Source organism: Eublepharis macularius, chromosome 2 (genome assembly GCF_028583425.1).
Source record: "Eublepharis macularius isolate TG4126 chromosome 2, MPM_Emac_v1.0, whole genome shotgun sequence".
In the NCBI taxonomy this organism is placed as follows: Eukaryota; Metazoa; Chordata; class Lepidosauria; order Squamata; family Eublepharidae; genus Eublepharis; species Eublepharis macularius.
Genome location: NC_072791.1, coordinates 149,110,401 through 149,133,773, shown reverse-complemented (window position 1 = coordinate 149,133,773; position 23,373 = coordinate 149,110,401). Strand labels below are relative to the sequence as shown.

General features: G+C 42.8%; 1 protein-coding gene and 1 gene segment (V, D, J or C); one reads left to right on the top strand and one right to left on the bottom strand.

Annotated features, from left to right (window-relative positions):
- Positions 1–5,753: 5,753 nt before the first annotated feature.
- LOC129325138 (Ig heavy chain C region, membrane-bound form-like) lies at positions 5,754–9,236 on the top strand. The segment is given in 4 exon segments: positions 5,754–6,181; positions 7,219–7,557; positions 8,472–8,591; positions 8,937–9,236. Coding segments are annotated over 4 exon segments (558 nt in total).
- Positions 9,237–17,569: 8,333 nt separating this feature from the next.
- Positions 17,570–23,373, bottom strand: part of SLC43A1 (solute carrier family 43 member 1) — a 29,716-nt gene continuing 23,912 nt past the window's right edge. For both annotated transcript variants that reach the window (XM_054971266.1, XM_054971267.1), the window contains exon 16: positions 17,570–22,688. In XM_054971266.1, coding sequence (XP_054827241.1) covers positions 22,494–22,688 — 195 coding nt within the window. In that variant the 3' untranslated portion in view covers positions 17,570–22,493. The remainder of the gene's footprint in view (positions 22,689–23,373) is intronic.

The following is a 23,373-nucleotide window of genomic DNA, read 5'->3' as shown; positions in this document are numbered from 1 at the left end:
TCCCAGGCACTTGACAATCCTACTGGCAGAAAACCTTACACGTTCATAGTTTAGTTTATTTGATTTTTAGCCCGCCCTCCCCGCAAGTGGGTTCAGGGCAGGTTACAACAATAATAAAAATACAAGGAATAAAATAATAAAATAACAAATCTCAAAAGAACCTAACTTTCAGAATTGAAAATCTCAACAATATAGATTCTGACATCCCAGACTGGGGCCCCTTCATACTTCCCTGTCCACCAAACGTAAAAAGGAGGGGAGGTGCAAGTAGATATTGCTCTGTGATATCGTGTGCGTTGGGGAGCAGATCACTATACAGATTACTATATAGCTCCCTCGCAGGCAGGAGACAAGTAGGGAGGCTCATCTGATGGACCTAATTCCGGCCTCAACCATATGCCTGGCAGAACATCTCTGTCTTATAGGCCTGCCAAAAAGATACAAGATCTTGGCAGGCCCGAATATCCTCTGACAGAGAGTTCCACCAGGCTGGGGTCAGGACCAAAAATGCCCTGGCCCTGGTTGAGGCCAGCCGAGCCTCCCTGGGGTCAGGGACCATCAGTAGATGTTTACCCGCTGATCTAAGCACTCTCCGGGGTACATACAGGGAGAGGCGGTCCCTCAGGTATGCTGGTCCCAGTCCGTTTAGGGCTTTGTAGGTTAAAACCAAAACCTTGAACCTGATCCGGAACTCCACAGGGAGCCAGTGTAGCTGCTGCAAGATTGGAGTGTCGTGTCCCCTGTATGGAGTACCCATCAGGACACATGCAGCAGCATTCTGGACCTGCTGTAGTTTCCGGGTTAGATCCAAAGGAAGCCCTGCACAGAGTGAGTTACAGTAGTTTGGACATGCATCTGGAGGTGACCGTTGCATGGATCACTGTCATTAGGTCATGAGTTGAGAGATGGGGGCAAGCTGCCTGGCCCACCAAAGATGAAAAAAAAACAGACTGGTCAACTGCTGCAACCTGGGCCTCCATTGATAGAGAGGAGTCCAGCGTCACGCCAAGACTCCTGACCAATGGGACAGGCACAAGTGGTGCCCCATCAAAAGCTGGAAGCTGGATCCCCACATCCAACACCGCACAGCTCAAGTACAGGACCTCTGTCTTCGCAGGGTTCAACTTCAGTCTGCAGTCATAGGCGGCCTGTATTTATCCACTGATGTGACACACGGAGAATAATTGTCCAGGATTTCAATTACTCTGTAACTAACCTACTCTATTACCACCTACCCCCCAAGACTTGAAAATTGAAGGTGTTAATGCCTTTCACTTAACATACAACCACACACAGACTTTCCAAGGCATTCAACTCCAGTAACAGGCAATCTGACAGTTTGCCTTTCTCCAGATCTATGGGACTGTCTCAGTAATAAATGAAGTCTATTATAACACAGTCCATGGTGTGTGTTCTGAAATCTGAGCCAAGCAACCCAGTGTAGGGATGAATGCTCTGGGGTGGTCCTAAAGCTAATTTTGCAATACAGCAGCTTCCAGTTTGTTATTTTTTCCGTTCTTAACCATGCAACCCGATTCCTGGAGACACCCATTTTGGAGCACTCTGCACAAAGCCAGGTTTTAAGCAGATCCAGAGGAGTTAGCTGTTGTTAGTCTGTGGTCGCAAAATAGTAAAGAGTCCAGTAGCACCTTTAAGACTAACCAACTTTATTGTAGTGTATGCTTTCAAGAACCACTGTTCTCTTTGACAGTGGTTCTCGAAAGCTTGTGCTACAATAAAACTGGTTAATCTTAAAGGTGCAACTGGACTTTTTACTATTTCAGGTTTTAAGCAGGATACATCTCCTTGCAAAATCTCCATATTTCAAAGATACAGGATTTCATAAAATCATAGAGTTGGAAGGGGCCATGCAGACCATCTAGTCCAACCCCCTGCCCAGTGCAGGATCAGCCTAAAGCATCTCTGACAAATATTCATCCAGCCTCTTCTTGAAAACTGTCAGTGAAGGGGAGCTCACCATCTCCCTAGGCAGCTGATTCCACTTTTGAACTACTCTGACCGTGAAAAAGTTCTTCCTAATATCCAGCCGGTACCTTTCTGCATGTAATTTAAGACCATTGTTTCGGGTCCTACCTTCTGCTGCCAACTGGAACAGCTCCCTGCCCTCCTCCAAATGACAGCCTTTCAAATACTTAAAGAGAGCAATCATGTCCCCCCTCAATCTCCTCTTCTCCAAACTAAACATTCCCAAGGCCCTCAGCCTTTCCTCATAGGGCTCAGTCTCCAGACCCCCCTGATCATCCTCGTCGCTCTCTTCTGCGCCCTCTCGATTTTGTCCACATCCTTTTTGAAGTTAGGCCTCCAGAACTGCACACAATACTCCAGGTGCGGCCTGACCAAGGCAGTATAGAGAGAGGCTATGACCTCCTGCGATTTCGACGCTATGGCCCCTTTGATACAACCCAGGATTGCATTGGCCTTTTTTGCCACCGCATCACACTAATTGCTCATATTTAGTTTACAGTCCACTCTTATCCCAAGATCCCTTTCACATATACTACTGCCCAGAAGTGTATCCCCCATGCGGTATTTGTGCTTCCCATTTTTGTGGCCCAGATGTAATACTGTGCACTTGTCTTTGTTGAATTGCATCCTATTCACAGCTGCCCACTTCTCCAGAGTATTCAGGTCTTGTTGAATTTTAATTCTTTCTTCTTGGGTGTTTGCTACTGGAGTGGTCTAAAGCTTATTTTGGGGTGCAGGACTGTTTAAACCTCATCAATATTTGTGGCAGAATAAGGAATCAGGAACTGCAAACAAAGAACTGGATCCAACTTCACCATTGTTGAAATCAAGGCATGGTATCTGCACTACAATCTTCATGTTCAACTTACAGTCGGATGCACATAACCATGTCCTTCTTCAAATCCCACAATAGCCCCATTGGATGCAACAATGACAGAATCCTCCTCATTGGCAAAACCAGAAAATTTGCCCTGACCACCAGTTGCCACAGTCTGGATCTTTTTAGTTTAGAAAAACAAAATCTCTCAATTGTTTGCAAAATTATCAGTAGTGAGCAAAAAAGGATAACCTCACTAATTTGTCTGGCTTAATATTCTTGGAAGATTAATGGGACATGTGGAATTCACTGCACAACAAGTGGTCATGGTGATTGGCTTAGATCTCTTTAAAAGAGGATTAAATGAGTACACGGTGGACAGTCCATAGCTATTATTCATGATAGCTAAATAGAACCTCCAAATTCAGGAATTCTGAATATTGGTTGCTTGGAGTTACTTTGTAATGTACCTTGAGTCTCAATAAGAAAGAAGTTATAGATAAAGTAAACAAACAAAAAGAATAAGGGCCAAAAGAATTCATGGATAGTAGGTTGTCCAGAAGCACCTGACTTGGCAATGTGGAAACAGAATGCTGGATCCAGCAGGATGCTTTTTATAGTCTTAAATGGAGGGCTTTTCCGCACAGCGTTTTTTCCCCCTCATCAGTTCTGGCCCTGTACAGTTTCAATTTATCCCCTGATAAATTCCATATGCAGGTTTTTTTGCCTTTAGTTTTCACTTTGGGATTTTTGTTTGTTTTCCCTGAGTTGTTTTTCCACAGTTATTTTGAGAATACTTTTACGTGTTCTTTTTTTAAAAAAAGCCAATTCTAGTTTAGTTGTCCCACCCACTCCTACCCACCTCCAATTCACTTTTTGATGATTGGTTATTTGTCATAGTCAAATCATTCCATCTCCCTATTGGTTTTGCTTTCAAACTTTTTAAAAAATAATCAATTTAATAATATTATAATGATCTAACATTCTAATAATAGGTGCAGCAGGCTCTCTGTACCCCCAGCTTTCATTTTTTAAAAAAAAGTTTCTAGCCCCTTCCATTGTGCAGATATAAGGAAAAAGTCTTATCTGCAACAGAAGGAACTAGAGACCTACTTTTTTAAAAAATGAAAGCTGTAGATTCAGAGAACCTATTATTACAATGTTAGGTCATTTTAACATTATTAAAGTGATTTTTTTAAAAAAAAAATTGCAAGCACTGGCAACTGTGGAGGGGGACTTAAGCATGCACTAAAAATAACGAAAAGGGAGGGGTGCTGTGATGACACTGATGACTAGGGTTGCCAGATGGTATAGTAAAAAATACCAGACTTCCCAAATTAATTTCTTTATGCGCATACAAAGTGCGCACATGCTCCCATGCTCAGTGCAATGACATCACTACCAGAAGTGACATCATCTGCTGACCCGCAGCTACCTGGATGACTTTTGCAGAGAGCTGGGCTTAGCTTCCTGAGGTCCCAGCTGCAGTGTGCTCCCTTGCACTTGCCTTCCCAGCATGCATCTACCCACTCAGCCCCTAAAGGTCACCAGCAGCAGCTTTGCCTGCTCATTTGCAGGGCAAGGTGGCAGGGCATGGGTAGGAGGCTGAGTGGGCAGTCTGGGCAGGCAAGTGAATGATGAAGCAAGGGATGGCAGCTATGAGGCCTGTAAAGAAGCAGAGGCGACAGCCTGGTAGCGCCTTCTGGTGGGCAGCATGCTTGTTGAAGAAGTAAGCCAGCACCAGCACGGCATCCTAAACCACTGAGCTCATCCCACTGCCCAAGAACTGCGCCAGTTGAAGCCTTCCTGAACCATTCATCAATGGCCCCTCCCACTCAGAGATAACAACATAGAGCCTCCAGGCCCAGGACAACCTCACTGAGGGGTGAGGCTGGCCCAGGCCACGGCGGCACCTGTTTACCTCACAGCTGCCTGTTTTTTTTTAATTCCATTTCCCTCAGACAATCCAAGAAAATACCAGACCGTCAGGGTGAAAACCAGACACATTGCCACTGTACTGATGATGACAAAACCCTGGCTTGAAAATACTGATTATTTAGGGTACGTAAGGAAGAAAGTAAACCAACTCCACAGCTGTTAAAACAAGGAGGGAGGGCAGACGTGAATTGTACCCAAACTGATTCCATTGCTTGTGGATCAAGTGTTAAGAAAATCAGGAATAAGTTGAGTATGTGAAGAAGTCCTCACACACACTTCCCAAGTGTCTAGAGCAGATTTTCCACCCTGCTTTCAGAGGCACTGTGCCTTTTCCAGCTCCACCTGTTGAACACCTGCCAATTAGACAACTCTTTAAGACACAGCAGCTCTGCTAGGGACAAAGAGAGAGACATCTTGGTAATCCTATCTGCACTTACTTGTGGGAGAAAGGTCTAATAAAAAAAATAGGCTGAATGAACAAGGATATAGCTCAGGAGTTTCTGCAAAGCAATCTATCACAGTGCTTATACAGGGACACTGTGGTAAAACAGCACACAGCGCCCTTACAATAACCTTCTGCCAAGGGAAAAATAAAACTGGCTCCTTGCATTAGTTGTCAGAAAAGCCCATAGGAAAGCAGAAAATTAACCCTTTCTTGACCATGAAAATGGGAACAGGCAGGTTTAAAATCCACCTGATCCCAAGAACTGCAAGAAATCTAGAATGGATGTTAAAGAAAACCCAAATCCAGACAGTCTGCTCACAAAGGCAATAAATCCAAAGAGGAGAGAGTGGCTCAGCTGCTTCTGGACATCAAGAGGGAATACAACAAGTGCGACAAAAGGAGAGAAGTTGTCTTGGTGGATAAGGGGGTTCAAAGTGACACCAGCTTGGTCATCCTGGCTTAGTTTTACATTGGCAGGACAGCTGCGAGGGTGAGAGAAAAGAGATGGAGTTTATGTTATGGCTTGTCTTGCTGTGTCAGTGGGACGCACAATGGTATAAGCCATGTACAATATTCAGCAGTTAGAAAAGAGGGTGTAGAGAAGACAATGGGGGGTCAATGGTGAGCTCAGAGATCTGAGGGCACAGGCCCAGGAGTCAGGGTTAAGAAATCATGTCTGTGCCTGGGGAGGTCTTACAGGGCTTCCTTCAGGACCAGGGGTCCTCCAGCTCCTGACATGGTCTCTCCTGACACTGGGAAAGCTCTGAGTGGCTTTCGCAGCCTTGGTGGGGTTTGCCACTGACTACCTTTGGGCAGAACTAGATCTAAGCAGGCCCTCCTGCAATGATGGATGACAGAGCAGGGAGAGGGCTGAAAAAGGAGCTTTCTGGAGGTCAAGAAGAAGATGGAAGGATCTTGGAGAGGCCTCCTATGTAATGGCAATGCTGTGTATCAAGCCTACTTTGCTGATCAGGGGACGAAGGTCCTCATCAAAGGTAAGTACGAATGTACTATATAATCTTTCTTGGGGGGAAGGGGGAAGCACAGGTCTCCATTCCTGTCCTATGCCACAGCCACCTGTCACTGGTCCCATCCTGAATATGCTCCAAAGAACTGTGCTGGTTCAGTCTACTTAATGGACAGTTTGCAACGTATGAAACCATAATAATAGCTTCCATAGGGAAACTTCTTGGGGATGAGCTTTCACAGCTTCTTTCTATTTCTGTCAAACTTCCTTGGACTGCCCCAATACTCCTTTGGAGTATTCCATGCAATTTTCTGTTGTCAGCTCCTTGTGTCCACCATTTTCCCCACTGTGCCACCAGAGGGCTTTTATTTTTTTTAAAATCAGCAATTGTTATAGCAATCAATATAGGTGATGAAGGAGCACCAGTGGTAAAAACTGCAGTCCTGCTGTTCTTCAATCAGATCTATGAGATCTACATCTCAAAAACTGGGATATCCAACGCTGCTCTGATGCAAGAAAAAATTAAATCACTGTAGCTAAGGCAACGGCAGCTTGCTTTTTCAAATTCAACGGAAGTTACAAGTGGGCTTTTCAAAATGAGTTTGAGGCGATTTGCTTTGAGATGAAATCTCTATGCTAACTGATTCTGATAATACGAAGTTTGATTCAGTTTGACCAACCACTACCCTCCTACTAACATGAACCCGTCCTTTCTGCAAAACTTTGGACCAAAATTTGACGGAAACAGCTTAACATTTGTGAAACATAAATCTATTATTTTTTTTTAAAAAACCCAGAAAGATAAAAGTGCGAGGGTACCTCTTTTAACATGGTGGGAATTAAAGCGTAATGGGCGTGATGATCAAACTCCAGTTTCGATTACGAACAGAGAGAGAGGACCAACCTACTACACAAATTCGCACCATTCTGGGCTAACAAATCTGATGCCTGAACCGGCCCCAATCCAGACTTGGCAAGAACTAGAACATGCCATTAGAAGCGCCACTGCCCTGCTGGACGACGCAGCCCAAGCCACTAGCCAGCATCTCTTTTCTTCCTCCCCAGATCCAGACTGCGGCCCTCCGTCGCCAACCGCGCTTCTCCTGGGCCCCTCCTGCCACCGGCGCAGCGCCACGCTCGTATGCCTGCTGCGGGGCTTCTCCTACCCGTGGCCGCTGGAGGTGAGCTGGACGCGGGACGACGAGGAGGTGCAAAGCTTCGCAGCTGCCACCGAGCCGCTCCGGGCCCTGCCAGGCAACTGCAACTTCGGCACAGCCAGCCGCCTGAGCGTACCGGCTGAGGATTGGCTGGCGGGCAGAAGCTACTCGTGCCACGCGCGCCAAGGGGACGCCCAGCAGGAGGTGAAAAGCGCGGGGCTCCGCGCCGCAGGCCAGAAGAAGTCAGGTGAGTACAGGCTGGTTTGTGGTAGTGAATGGAGGCTGGGAAGGGGTCCCTGAGGGGTAGAAATCCTACCAAAAAGAAATCTCCTCCTCCAGGATTCCCTGAGCTCACTGGTTCTTGAGGAAACTCATCCTCCCCCTTGGCCTTTAACTGACGCCCTATCGCTTTCAGCATTTTATTTGTTTGTTTTACTTCACTTGTATCACACCTTTCTCCTCAATAGCGACACAAAGCCGCTTACAGCATTATCTCCATTTTTCCCCTTACAACAACCCTGTGAAGTAGGCTAGGTTGAGTATGTGACTGACCCAAGGTCTCTAAAAGCTTCCATGGAAGAGTAGGGAATCAAACCTGGGTCTCCCAGATCCTTGTTCATCACTCTAGCACGACACCACACTGGCTGTCCTCCCTTCTAGAACGTTTTCAGCTTCTATTAGAACTTTTGAGGATTCTTCCCCTTGTGGTTAGTTTGCAAGTTTGTATTTTCTAAATACTTGTGGAACCCCTTAGATAGGTAGAGGCCCCCATGATGTGAACTTTGTTATCTGCTCTAGGAATAGTTAATTTACTACTAGATCTAGTGATATGATCAAAAGGAATTGGGAGGTGAACAGTGCCATCCTAAACAGAGTTAGTCCTTTCTAAACACGTGGATTTAAATGGATTTAGAAGGGGGCAGTTCTGATTAGGGTTGCACTGCAAATTCTGCATCCCAGTTAATGGAAGCCTGTGATAAGTCATTTTTGCTTTCCACAGCTAGTCTTTGAAGGACCATTACTAGCTTTCATATGTGCTGAGAGTTTAGGGGGAGGGAGCAAACTCTGCAAGGACTTTTTAATGGGGATGGCAAGAGCTGTGACTGGTCTGGTGTTACTGCTTTCACCGCCTCACTCTGCTTTCTCTGGCACTATATTCAGGTGGTCCCTCTGAGATGCTGCTCAGCCTTCGCACAGGGCAATTCATCTTCCTTTTCCTCATTGCCAAGAGCTTTGCCTACGGTGCTGCTTTGGGAATCTACCTAGCCTGTAGGAAACCAGGTAATAGCCTTATTCTGCCTACTATAATTTATTTATATCCTTCCTTTGTAATGCTTAAGCCAGATGTCTTCTGTCCAAGAACTGAGCAGACCCAGACTTGCTTAGCTTCAATAAGTTTGCTGTATCATATGCCCTCCAACCATACTCTGGAACTCCAAGAAGGAACAACTTCATTAGCAACCGAGAACTTTTTCATGTGCACCAGAAGTCTGATGACTTCTAGAGTACGATGAGAACTCACAGAGCAGTGATTTGGCATGATATAAACTTTAATATGAATGATGTTCTGTTAATGATAATCATCTTGTTCCTCTGAACTTCCTTCTTACCATCTCTCTCTTGCAGGTGTATAAAAGGATGTAGAGTCTCACCACAGCCTTACTGGCGTTTCCTGTTGCAGCAGAAATTACTTATCAAGACAGCCCTAGCAGAGAAGTTTATTTGTAATGCAGATTTACATCTGGAGAATTTTGCTAATGAAGATCCATGTACTGTGCTCTGAGTCTTCCATATTGCCATTTAGAGCCCCCTCTCAATCTTGACTGTGATTTAAGGACCTAAGTTGATCACTAAAAAGAATTTTCAGCTAAATTCCTTTCTGTGTTGAATAATTTTTTCACATATGTTCCCTATTTCCTAAGTAACAATAAAACAATATAGACTTTTTAATCTCCTGTGATTCCTGTGTGGAAATTACTAATTCTGCTAAGTAGAATGTTCATCAGGTGCTGCTTTCCCTGTCATTGATTCTTTTGGTTTGAGAAAAACTGGCCTAGTTTAATTTTTACCTGCTATGCAGCTGTTAAAGACACACCGCATGGGTTAGGAACAAATATTTCAGAGTATTGGTGTCTGAAGTATTAATATTTTGCTAGTCTGGTTAACTTCAGGGCTGCACGTGTGAGGCCTGATGGTAGCTACATGACATCTTTCACAGCCAATGATGGTGTCCTGAGAGAGCTGAGAAAAGAAGGAATAAGGTAACAGTGGGATGAGCACCTTCCACAAAATGTACTGGAATATGCACCTGTCAAGTTCTGCCACTAAACACCATGGGAAGGAAAATCCAAAGGGTTACATTAGAACTGACCTAAGGAAGCGGTTTAAAGAAATGATCATGTGAAATTTCTGCAATAGGAATTCCATTCACACCCTTTGACAGCTACACAGGGTGCCCCACTGGCTTGCTAACAGCGGCCGGAAATGAAATCTCAGATGCATCTGAAGTGTTCAATGCATGTCACGTTCATTATCTAAGAAATCCTTCTAATATACCTGTAAGGCTGTAAGGTAGGCTACAGTTATCTTGAAATTGCATACCAAAGAAAGAAGCAGCTTGCCTCAGGCCACCTAGTGAGTTTGTGACTGAGGTGACATTTGAATTCGGCCTTCTTAACACTCATACACAACCACTATGCTGTACTTCCCTCAACAAAATATTCCTTATAACAAGTTAAATACTATGACTGTTAAAGAAATAATTAGTGCACACCAATGCCATTTAATAATTAATGAAGGCTGAACTTCAGGTGTCAAAAGTACAAAGGGGAAAGCAGAAAAGTCAAAAATAGGCTTCTGTTAATCTGTGTCAGTTTCCCATTGTGTGGTTCTAAATGCAAAAGCAGGGAGCACACACTCCTTGGGGAGGGGGACTCTGTATATGACCATTATGGTCTTCCATTTCTTTTTCAAAGTAATCCAACCATTTCTGTCTTCTGTGACTAGCTGATCTACAGCTGCAGAAACTGGTTCTCTTCAAATAGAAACCCATTTTGGGTTTTTAAAAAAAGATCAATGCACCAGCCTTCATTTCAGCAACCGTTCTGTACTTTGATAACACCTGCTAGGTCAGGGCAGCTGTTCAACTGCAACACTAACAGAGACTAAGAGAGAATGATGTGAGCCTTTTTGATGTCAGTGAGATTTGATCTGTGTGCTCCTTGTCAAAGCCTATTGTGCTTCCTTACCTTGTGGCTTGAACTAATTCTCACATAGCTTTTACCAACATTAACCAACTAGCGTACTGTTGTTGAGGCTGTGGTGCTCCTTCAGTAGAATGTTGCCTCACTCATAGTAGCCAGTAGGACTACTGCCACATGGGAATTTTGTTCTGAGTGCAGCTGGGTGCCCCCATTTCCACAGGATGTTGTGCTTTTTCTGAGCTGACGTGGGCTTTCCTGGCCCTCTAAGCCATGCCACATCCTTTGATTTGCCTTTAAAGGGAAATGCAGGGCAGCTGCAAGTGTTGCTTCTATGTAAAAGCACTGCCCATAGCCCACCTGATGAGTGGGGTGGAGCTAAGCTCCACCTTCCAGCTGGCAAGCTCTGCAACCCCCTCTCCAGCCCTTTAACATGCCTTTCTTTTGAAGTCAAGTCACAGTTGAGTGTAGTGCTGTGAGCACTGTGGCTCAGCTGTGTAGGAAGAAAAGAAGGGTGGGCCTAAGGGTGTGGGCCAGAATAGCAAACGGGATATGCTAATGCCATCCCACCTGCCTCTGCTTCCACAGTGGAAGTGGTCAGGGTTATGTAAGTTAGCTCAAAGATTGTATGTCATACCTCAATCTGTCTGCTCACAATATTAAGTTGAAGAGAACAATTCTTTTCTATAAGGAACAGTTTCTTATGGTCATTCCCAGTGTACAGGCCTAAAAAACTTCCTCTACTTTGCCTTTAGTGAATTTGGGAGTTAGTTTTGCGCAGCTGAAAGAATTCCCAGGTTCCATAATTTATTGTATTTTTTCCTGCCTTTTAGCCAAAAATTGGCCTCTAGTACAGCTTACAGCAATTTAAAATATAGATATAAGTATAATATAATAAAAGGTATTCAGGGAAGCAGTTTTCAGTGAGCCTGGGTCCAGGCACAATTGAAAGACACCAGGCAACTTCTTATGACCTAAGGAATAGTTTTCCTCTTGTAGAGTAGCATTATAGAATGGAAATAAGGTACTAAATAGACAGAAACAGGACCCTTCCTAACCTGGGAGTCCCATGGCAACATGTGAAACCAACTGGAGTTTAGCCCTGAGATACTCTATCCATCATCTGTACCACCATAATTCACAGAACCTTTACGTTTAAGTGCAGTGGCTTTTAAGTGCAGCAACTTCTAAGTGCAGTGGTTTCATGCAGTAACCTCTTAGGATGCAAGCAGACATATATCTCGAAAAAGGTAGGTAACATTTTTTCTCTTCATAAGTGAGCCGAGCTTCCCTTCCACTGTTGCTGTATATAGGACAAACATACTTGCCTCCAAGTTGAATGTTGATGGTCCAGTTCTGTCTCCCACATGCTTGAGGCAAGCTTTTTAACTTTTTGCATTAGTTAAAGCTCCATTTGTTTCTTTCTTCATTTATAAGTATATTCAGTACTTTATTTTTTAAAAAACCCTTTGTTTTTAAAGTTGAAAACCTGTTCTGGTGGGGCATACAGATGGATTCATAATGTCACAGGTACCAGCAAATCAGTGCTATGCACAGTTGGTTTCTGCTGGAAAGTGGCAGAAATGGTTTGCCCTGAACTCAATCCTGAAAAGAAAATTGTATTTATATATTTATATGCTGCTTTCCTCCCTGTTGAAGTTCCAAAGCAGCTTATAGTACCATTCCCTCCTCCACTATTTCATCCTCACAACAACCATTCTATGAAGTAGATTAGGCTGAGAGAAAGTGACTTGCTCAAAGTCACCCAGCAAGCTTCCATGGCTGAGTGAACAAAATATGACAAATGGGCTTCTACAATAGCCTTAACACTCATATTACATATATTTGTATGCACCCCAATTTCTTTAAAGAGAGGCACAACAGTTGGGTTTACAACAGGTAGATTTATTTTACCCTATCCAGGGTAGCCATATTCCAAAATGAATGGGAATTCTGTTCCTTTAAGAGCTCAGAGAAAGGTACCTGAATTCACAGGCAGTTTCTCCTTCCATGGTCTTGAACCACTGGCACAAGCTATACCTGCTGAATGCTTCAGTATTCCTTCAACAAAAGGAAAATTGTCCATTTTGGAATATGGTTATTCTACCACTATAGTTAACACTGAATATTTATTGCAATAAAACCTGATAAATCTCCATGGCCCAATAAAAGTCTAATCCCTGCTGTCTTTTAAATCCTTCTATTCTAGGTCTCCAGTGTTTTGTAGCCATGTATTTCCTAAATTAACCATGCCTTCTGGTGAAAGACATTTCTTCTAACAGTTTCCTTTTCAGTTTAATTAAGTCACATGCTTTATGAATAATGGAGATCAGAACAAAACTGGTTGAAAGTTTCTAAGCGTTGCTTGTCATACAAAAAAGATGGAAATTGTAAAAACTCTGAGGGGTTTATGTAAAAGATCAAATGCTTGTGAAACCAAGTTTTCTTTAAAAATGATTTAAAAAAAAATCAATGTCCATTTTAAGAATCTTGGATCTAAAATGTTAGATCTTTTTTGTTCTGCAAGCTTGTGCCCATATTGCAAGTTACTATTTGACTTTATCTTTCACCAAGCGCGCACAGACTGGATCAGGAGATCTGGCAGTGACCAAGGATTTCTGAAAAGTGTTCTCAGCTTACTAGAGATGAGCTTGGGCTCAAATGAATCCATACAGCAGAACCCAATTGTGACTTTATGCTCATTGACCCGCTATGGGGTTTCTCACATATGGGCAGAAGACAGTGCTGCTGCCACTATCAGGAAAGATCAATGGCCCATTTTAACATCAGACCTGCCCCATTACTGGCACGCTACTTTGATCCTGCTCATCAATACCTTCTAAATCTCCCCCAACCATGATCTGTTTAAAATCTTAACTGACTGTCGTTTTCTAACACCACATTTCTTTTTTAAGTTGGGAGCGCTGAGGGACACAATCTTCTGTTTATATGCAAATAGGTTGGATCCAGAAGAACATTTCAATGGATAGAAGGATTTCTGTCTGTGCAGCATAACTTTCTTACCTTGCCTAGCCCATAGCACCCCTGAAATGCCCCTCTTGGGTAGGGGTCACCTGTCCCCCAAGAAGCAGCATTTCAAGGGTCATTTGGGGCTGTAGCTGGAGAGGGGAGCCATAAAAGTCATACTTCACAATCAGAAACCTTTCCATCCACAGAAACAGTATAGTGGATCTGTTGTGGATTTTAACTTTTAAGTCATGGTTTAAATGTTTTGAAACAGTAGGCCTGAGTGTTTGCATTTAGGTTCTTTTGTAAACTTGCAATCCTGCATTTTTCACTATTATACCTAAGTTACAGTTTTCAAACTTGAAGGGTAATTTATGAATAGCTTCATGCCCAGAATAAATCCCAGAACAAGTGTATAACAATTATTCTTTGGGATGCTCAGAGATGTTTTACATTATGCCTTTAGAGGGCATGAATCAAAAGGATTGATAGTTGTGTTGTTCTATGTAATCGCTTCTATATAATCTGGCTACATTGTATAATCTGAATCTCTCAGATTTGGAATTCAGCGAAATCTGCTTTCCCCTTTTTGACAAAGCTCTGAGTAAGAAGCTTTGAAACATAGCTTAGTCAACTTAGGTAGAATAAGAATGATATGCATGCTTATACAAGATTGATTTCTATGGGGTATGCTGGTTTTTTCCTGTATCCAATCATATTTTAATTAAATTTTAAATAAAAGTTTTGATTAATACACTTATTTTATTGGCTGGGAAACAGAGGATTTTACTTTGAACCTGAATGAAGGTGGACAGGGGACAGTCTTCCCTGTTGATACTGTTAAATCTCTCAGTGGCCTTGACCACTCCATTCTTAATCCTCCAGCTTGAATATAGAGTTGGTATTAAGGACATAGCCTTTTGGTGGTTTCACTCTGGGATTTGTGGGTGGGATTTGTGCCATAGGATTTTTTCACCCATGCATGTGCATGCGCACATGCACATATATGATACCACTGAATGGAATTGTCCATAGCTTTGATGCTGGATGTCATCAATATGCAGATGACATCCAACTCTATATTTCATTATCAAAGCCTCCAACTGTGCCTGTCTTGGTTCTGAACCAGTGCTTTGAGGCTGTGGTCAGATGGCTAAGGCGGAATATGCTGAAGCTTGTTCAGACAAGACAGAACTAAGTAATACTGGTTGTAAAGTCTGATATCCTAGAAGCCACTTGTCCTAGATGGTTGACTGTCTCAAAGCAGGTTAAGAGCTTGGGGGTGTTCATGAACCCTGCCTTGCTCTTTGAAAAGCAGGTTGGCATGGTGGCCAGGAGCATCTTTTATCAGCTGCTTCTGGTGTGCCATTGCTCTCATTAGCTGATCTAGTCATGCTGATCCATGCTTCTGTAACCTCATGGTTGGATTACTACAACACACTCTACGTGAGACTGCTACCGAAGACAATCCAGAAACTATAACTGATCCAGGAAGCAGCAGCACAACTCTTGTCAGGAGCTAGCTACTGGGAAGATACATTGTCCATTTTGAAACAGCACGATCAGCTGCCAGTCCATTTTTGAGTTTGATTCAAAGTGCTGGTTTGAAGCCCTTCATGACCTGGGAGCCACCTATTTGAAGGACTGTCTCCTTCCACATGTCCCAGTATGCCAACTATGTGAGCACAACTATGATCCTCAGGCACCCATTTGTTGGCTATCCCACCACTCAGTGTGGCCATCCGGCATTGACCAGAGCCCAGGCTGTCTCCAACGTGGCTCCTGCTCTGTGGAATGGGCTCCCTGAAGAGGTGAGGGGCCCCCACTCCTTGGAGATCTTTAGGAAGTGCTGCAAGACTTGCTTGTTTGCCAGGACTTTCAATGGTGTGTGAGTGGGTGGCATCTTTTAAGAAGGAAGGAAGGGAAAGACTTGGGGTTTGTTATTTTATTTTGCTTTTAACTGGAGATGTTTTTAACTATTATTGTTAGCTACATTGAATAATTAAAAAACATTCAAATGAACCTCAGTATCACCATTAGAGACTGAGGGTTGTGCACAGTAAAGATTTAATGTTTTAAGGGGGTGTTCGGATATTCAGCAGTGCTGTGATTTAGTGGCTTGTGGGTTGTTTTAGTTCAGTAAAAGAGATTTCAGTATCCATGTGGCTGTTAAAAGCAATGACCTTCATAGGTGGGCCCTAGCGACTGCCACAGACCCATGCTACTGATTATGACAGCAATTCAACAAGCATGGCTTACCATATATGTCCCTGTAGGAAAACGTTACCTGTTGAATTTGTCTGTCATAGGGCTGTAAAATGTAGATTCACTCAAGGAGGGGTGTCAACTCCTCTATAGCAGCAATTCACAAATGTTTTAGTAAAATGGGTTACCTTGCCCAGCGGTGTGTTGTCTTTGTTTAGACTAGGCTTGTCAGCATGAAGCATCTTCCAACTGCTCTTTTGAGTCTGTGTGATAAATTCCAGCCCAGTGACAATGACCTATCCCTGGCTGCACTTAGTGGGGGGGGGGGTGTTGGTAGCCAGGCTCTGATTGCTTCTCTTGTTAAGAAAGAAGGCTAGGTGGGGTTTCCAGCAGAGTAGAAAGAGGTCACCAAATGGCAAGGCAGTGGAGGAGGAACTGAAGTAGAAACAATATTGCTAGAACACTGCTTCAGGGCTGGGGTTGTACAGGAAGGAAACAAAATGTCACCACAGAACTAAAGATACATAAGTAAAGAAACAAAAAAACGTGAATAAAATAGCAGTCAGAGAAAATTCTATTAGCTGATCCAGAGAATGACCAGTTAGCTGCTGAAGTCATTTGTAGAACATTAGAAACAGATGTACAAATCTTGTGCACTGCCTTGCTGGTGGGGGAGGGGGGAATCTTGGATACAAAGGGAAAGGATATTAATTAAGTGTAAGGAACTGTCTTATACAGAGTCAGACCAATTATTCATATAACCCAGATCTGTCTATTCTGACTGGCAGCAATTCTCCAGGGTCTTGAGCTGAGCTCTTTCCCAGCTACTAGATAACCTTTCAGTGGATGTGTCGGGGATTGAATCCAGGACCTTATCCATGCAAAGCATGATCTTTACAGCCTCTCTGCAGCTCCTGCATTTTCCCAAGGACAAAACAATGGTCTTGGAGGAGAGCTCTGACCATGTAATACTCTCCACAATTCTTACAGATCATGCTTTCTGTACTTTAGTGAAAAGCTTTATAGTAAAACCAACCACTAACTAGTTCCTGCCTTACCCCCAAACACACACTGACATACTGCTTACACCTCTAACAGTGTTCAATAGCTGAATGGACTTGACTGCACTGGACTCATGGTACAAAATCAGCCCAAATCTAGGTGCCATTGTGCTGGGAATGCCGCCTTCTCAACAAGGTACTAACTGAATTTTCATTTCCTACCTTGGAAAAATTATGTAAACATTACATAACTTAACCTTATCTGTAGATATATTCCATTGCTATCAAGGCTTATTTTGCATCCTCGTCCCAATTATGCCTAAAGTGGGTATTTCTAAAATTTCACTCTAAATATGCTACCATTTGAGAGTCAATATAGTGGTCAGTGTGTTGCAGCAAGAAAAAGAGATCTGGATTCAAATCCTCCCTCTGCAATGAAGGTCACTGCATGACTTTGGGCCAGTGACTCAGTCTAAACTACCTCACAGGGCTGTTGTAAGGATAAAAAGCTCTTAACATTCTAGAAGCAGGGCAAGGAAAAAATACAACAAGTACTACCACTGCCCCTGTACGTTGGTGGCAGCAAACTGATCTGCCCATGTTATTAGCATCACCCATGAACCTAGGCCACTACTAGACATGGTCTAGCTGAATTTATGGTATAACACAGAAGCCTTCTCTCAGGTGCCTGCAATAAGACCAAGATAACCAGAAAGTGCTGTGACCTTTGAGAGACGGTACTGTCAAGAGCATGAACTCCTGTAGATAATAGCCTTCCTTGGTAGAAGCTGGAGCTGGCACAAAGCCATCATTTATTTCCCAACAGTAAAAGGGTTAAGAAGCTGCAGAAAGAGATTATTGGAAGAATGTTCCTGGACTGGGAGGCTATACCCTATTAAGCAGTTTTTATTGAAATGCTTGCAGATTTTTAAAAAAATGTTTCATGACATTACTGAGTTTCTTCCATTTTATAAGGGAACAGTGATTCCTATTTTTAACACTTTTATTCAGATTTAAAATTGACTTGCATAATACTATGGCCCGGGGGCTGTTAAACCATTTGAGGCCTCTATAAACCATAATCCATATCTGCAATGAATATTATCTTTCATTTACCAACAAGAAATGCTTTTTCTGTTTTTAAAGATGCCAGTACGCACATATACAATTGCACTGATTTCCACCTAATCCACCATCAGGACTTGGGAAAGCCCTCCAAAAGGTTCTGGTACCCAGTACTAGTGATTACTGAAACCGAAAAAGCCCTGCCAACAAGGATTTTTTTTCTCCACTCACTCATGAAATGTCTCACAATAATTGCTGAATATTTTGCCACCTCAGTCCACTGCTAAAACATTTTCAAGATACTCTGCCATTTCTTTCCACCATCTGCACACTCACTTTCTCTGCACCCTTCTGTCAGTTCCTCCTTGATTTTTGTCCTATGTTTAACTTCTACAAAGTGATGTTCTAGAACTCAGTCCAGCCTATACTGTTTGTACTGCGAGTCTCTCTCCTTGCCCTAGTGCCCCAATTCTGCTAAGGAGACCCAGGTGCCTAAGCAAGATTCTTCATGTTTATCACCTGCTGGATCAGGAAGCACAGATACAGTCTGCAATGCATCAAATGTCTGCCTAAACGGTCAATCTGCTCTCCATTGCTTTCAATGAGAAGCATATTCAAATGTATGCTGGACATAACTGGACACACAAAAATATCTTTTTAAAAGCACTACTTGTGCAAAGGTAGTTGTTGTTACTCCTTGGAGAAGAAAAGCTCTCTACATGTGATGAGACACACTCTACTTTCACTTTTTTGAGTATTTTGGGTAGCGAGACCTGTCTAATTCAATTCTGGTCCAATCAGTAGTTAAGCATATCAAAACTTTTTCTGTTCTCTGAAATACATAGAAGGAGACAATAAATTAAATAACCAATGGAGCAAATGAGCACCAAAGATACCAGTCATTGAAGTTAGGGATAAGTGAAATTATGACTAGCAGCATCATTAAGTTTCCTGTAGTGTTTGTATCCTTAACTAATTGCCACAATGCCACCCAACCCAAATGATATATTTTCTATGTCTGGCCAATAGATGACACAACTCTCTTGTCAATACAATGTTTTACTGCAGACTGTCAGTACAGACAGCATTAGACTGACTAATTTTAAACTGCCCTAATAAATCTGTATGGATGTGGAACGGCAAGGTATAGTCCGATATGTCAGATCTCAGAAGCTAAGCAGGGTCAGTACTTGAATGAGGGACTACCAAGGAAGACTCTGCAGAGGAAGGCACTGGCAAACTAACCCTTCTTCTCACTTGTCTTGGAAGCCCCTTTTTGGGGTTGCTGTAAGTTGTGATGACTTGGTGGCACATACATATATATAATAAATCTGTTGATGAAAACTAGATCTTTAAATTTAACTGTTAAGAAATGTACAGGAAATTTCCTGTAGGTAAATAAATGAAGTGCAGAATCTCTATTGGAGAAGAAGTAACAGCAGTGGATTAAAACACATGGAGGCTTATGCTGGGCCATATTCTAGAACCCATCTCATTCTGTCCCACATGGCACAATTCTTCTCTATCTGAACTCATATACAGTTTGATCTTTTCCTTATCATTCTTATTCCTCACCCTTCTTCAGTCATTGTACTACTTGCCAAATATGGTCAGTTTGTGTAGCATGAGGGAGTAATTACTTGGCAAGCAGTGCAATCCATACTGTCCATTTAAATTCTCTCATGACTGGGAAGAAGGTCACTGTTCGTTCTGTGACTTTATAATTCTACCATTTGTCAGATTATTATTAAAGCAGCTCTCTCTCAATCCCCACCTACTGTCGACCCACAGACCATTTTCCAAGCTATTGTTCTTAGCTATAATGATCACTGGTATCAGGTCCTGATGTGCTTGGATGACACTTTTGTTGCTCTTGGCAGAAGAGAGACAAGGTATGTGATTCTCCTGTTGATTCTCCTAGAATCCTGTTAATTCTCCTAGATCTCTTAAATACCATTCTCCAAGATTTCTAGATCTCGTAATACCATTGACAATGGCATCTTTCTACTCTTGTCAGGAGTAGGAATTGTGGCTTCGCAGTGGTTTCATTCCTACTTTTTAGGACAGTTCCTGAAGGTGGTAGTGGGATACTGACTACAGTGTTGCTTTTCCTCATTTGAATTGTTGTATGAGATTCCACAGGATCCCATGTTGTTCCTTATGCTTTCAACTGTGGTTATATGTCACTCAAGGGCTGGGATTTTGATAAGCTGATGACTGAACCACATTATAGATTTGATAAGGATAAATAAACAACCCAAATAAGACAGAATTGCTGATAGTGAGTGGATTTGGATCTGGAGTGGGTGAGGGAGCAGCTTCACACTTAAGAATGCTCTAAGAGCCTCCATCAGGGCTAAGGGAACCGGGAACAAAAGAAAGTGTTCTAGCTTTGACTAATGTTTTGGTAGTGCTCCTTTCTGTAGGTTAAGAACTTGCTCTGGTAGCTTTCTTATTACAATGTGCTTCACTTGGGCATGCCCTGAAAGTTCAATTGGTTAGCAGTCTGGAGTTTAAGGTAAGTAGGCCATAAAGAGCATATACTTTCAATCTTTTTATTATTTGCACTCTCTATCAATTTGTTTCCACACATTCAAAGAAGCTGGTTTTGACTGTTAAACCCTAGCACTGTGAATCCAGGATGAAGCAGGGAATGTTTTCTGTTACATTCATACCTCCCCTGCATGGGTCATTTTGTAAAAAAAGAGCTGCAGGAACTCATTAGCACAACTCATTAGCATAACGTATTAGCATATGCCACGCCTCTTGCCATCACCAGAAGTGTGTCATTAGCATAACTGATTTGATCAGGCCCGAAATGGCTGGGATTTGGCTGCTGCCAGACAGGGGAGTGTTCCCCCATATCATTTTTGGCCATTTGGGGCCCATTTGCATCCGAATCAGGGCTGAAACAGACCAATCCCAAGCCTTTTTGGCCCCAATCCAGTCCAAAACGGGCCCAAAATTGCCATTTTAGGCCTGGATTGGGGCTGAAATGGCTGGGATCAGGTCGGTGCTGGGTGCGGGAGGTTTCCCCTGCCTGGCAGCAACCCGATCCCAGCCATTTCGGCCCCGATCCTGGCAGAAATGGGCCCCAAATGGCCAAAAATGGCCATTTGGGGCCCATTTGCACCCGGATCAGGGCTGAAACAGACTGGCCTGGGACACCAACCCAATCTGGGCTGTTTCAGCCCCAATCCAGACCGAAACGGGCCCAAAATTGCCGGAAATGGCCATTTTGGGCACGGATCGGGGCCGAAATGGCTGGGACTGGGTCGGTGCTGGGCACGGGAGGCTTCCCCTGCCTGGCACCAACTTGATCTGGGCCTTTTTGGCCCCAAACCGGTGCGTTCCATCCCCAATCCAGGCCAAAACGGTCCAAAATGGCCGGAAATCAGGTGGGCGGGGCCACCTGACACCTTGGGAGAACTGCCAGAACAGCATTCCAGCGCGTTCCCCCTTTGAAATGAGCCCTGCTCCCCTGTAAATTAAAAGCTGTTAAGTGAGTTTCTAGTCTAGCTGCAAACATTACTGACAGCAAGGTTATCCTTGCCAGGAACAGAATTTTTTCAGTGGTGGTTCTGGTACCCTTTCTCAATCTATTGTTATTTAAGGGACCGATTAAAACATTTGAAACTTAAGGTTTTTGAGCCTGCTGTATTTTCTCTGTGTGATGCCATTGTTGATATAGTGTAGGGTTTTACTGTAAACTGCCTTGGGGACAGTTTCCAGTGGAGAGGCAGTATATAAATATATAAATAAGTTATTTATTTTAGGTCAGGCTGCATAATATGCAGCTCTAGCAGGCAACAACACTGCCATTATGCCAGGACTCTGTCAAAGGAAGACAATTCAAAATGGACGGTTTGTTCTTCCCTACACAAATCCTGTTAAATTGGTATTACTAAGATTGAATTAAAACCTGCCAATCTGGTTTTTTTAAAAGTTCTATCACTTGCAGATCCTGCCATAACTTTTGCTTAGACAGAAATCCAAGCCCATGAAAAATACATATCAAAGCAGCCTGAGCCTCATCTTTGTGAGGCAATCTTTGAGGAGATAGTTTTTATAAAAGGATTGAAAAAAGGAGAAGGGAAGGCTGGACTTCTGGAGTTAGCAGTTAAACAATGTCCTAATAACACAACTCATTTTTCTATCAGCTGTCAGAATACAAGGAAGCCCAGGAAACATCTTTGAATCACTAGGGCTAGCTGACAGAAAACATTTCATTTGGAGTTCTCCATTTTTAACTCATTCCCTGGCTTTAGCTGCAACAACTGTCATATAGAGAGGAGGGAAGCAATAAGGGTAACTTGTTCATTTCAGCTTAACAGCACTGAGGCTATGTTTTGAAAGTGCTGCTTAAGTACTGTGAGCTACACACAGACACCATGATCTGTTATCTCTTTACGAGGAGGAGACATTTTTAATAAACTAGACATATTCTAGATCTCTGGTACTGATCAACTGACATTCTAATCATCTATTTAAATGTTTTAGGGCCATTTAAAATACTTTGCAAAAAATAGAGCTCTCTTTTTCTCTATATATAAACCATAGAAAGATATAAATATAGATATGCATTTGTTGAGAATTAAAAGCACCTTGGTTATTTTCATAGTTCCAAATATAAAATTCTCACAGTATATTCCTCTCCTCTCACTATTAGCGTCTCACACCATCTGCCAGGCACTTGGATCCTGCTCTCTGTCACCCACAAGTTCTCCACCTTGCCCATCCCTGGCTTATGCAGTGGTGGAACTGCTGCTTAACAAGCCATTGGTAGCTGCACCATCCTGGAGTTTCACTGGTATACCAGATGCCTGATCTGGAGTCCCTTCTTTCGTAGCTTCATCCTGGAGAGCCTTGTGGCGGAAGTAGTAGAGGTAGCAGGGGAGCAGGAAACCCACAACAGAGAAGATAAGAAGGGCAAGGTTTACCTAGGGAGAATGCAAAGAGGGTCAGTATTTTGACTGCATATCCCATGATGCTGAAGTAGGCTAAAGGCTGTGGCAGGAAATGCCATCTCTGGGTCTACCCCCCTGAAGTGGAAGACCATGTCTGCTTAACTAAGATCCCACCCACAAAACAGGAAAACATTTCACCCTCACAAGATTCCAGAAACATTAAATTGGTGTGAAGAATGACATATAGAAACTAAAACCAGTTTATTCTTCATTATGGACGATCTTATTTTAAAATATCCAAGACAGTCAAGCAAAGTAGTATCTTATCCTGAGTTTGTGGTTAACATCTTCCTAAAAATATCAGCAGGAAAAAAATGTTAACCTAAACCCTAAAAATACTAATGGAGGAAAGAAGATATATGTATTTATTTATTTATTTAAAGCATTTGTATGCTACTGTTCTACCAAAATAGGGTATCCAAGGTGGTAAATATTAAAACATTTCAAACAACATTTTAAGTAGTTTAAAATAATTCAATAAAAACACATACAAACACACACAATAACAAGAATGAGGAGGGGAAAAAAACAATTATTGGGGGTATGCCAAACGAAACAAGTCTTCACCCATTAGCAGAAGACAACAATATAGGGGGACAGAGGAATCTCTGTGGGGAGGGAGTTCCAAACTTGGAAAGCCAAGAAAGGCCCTTTCTTG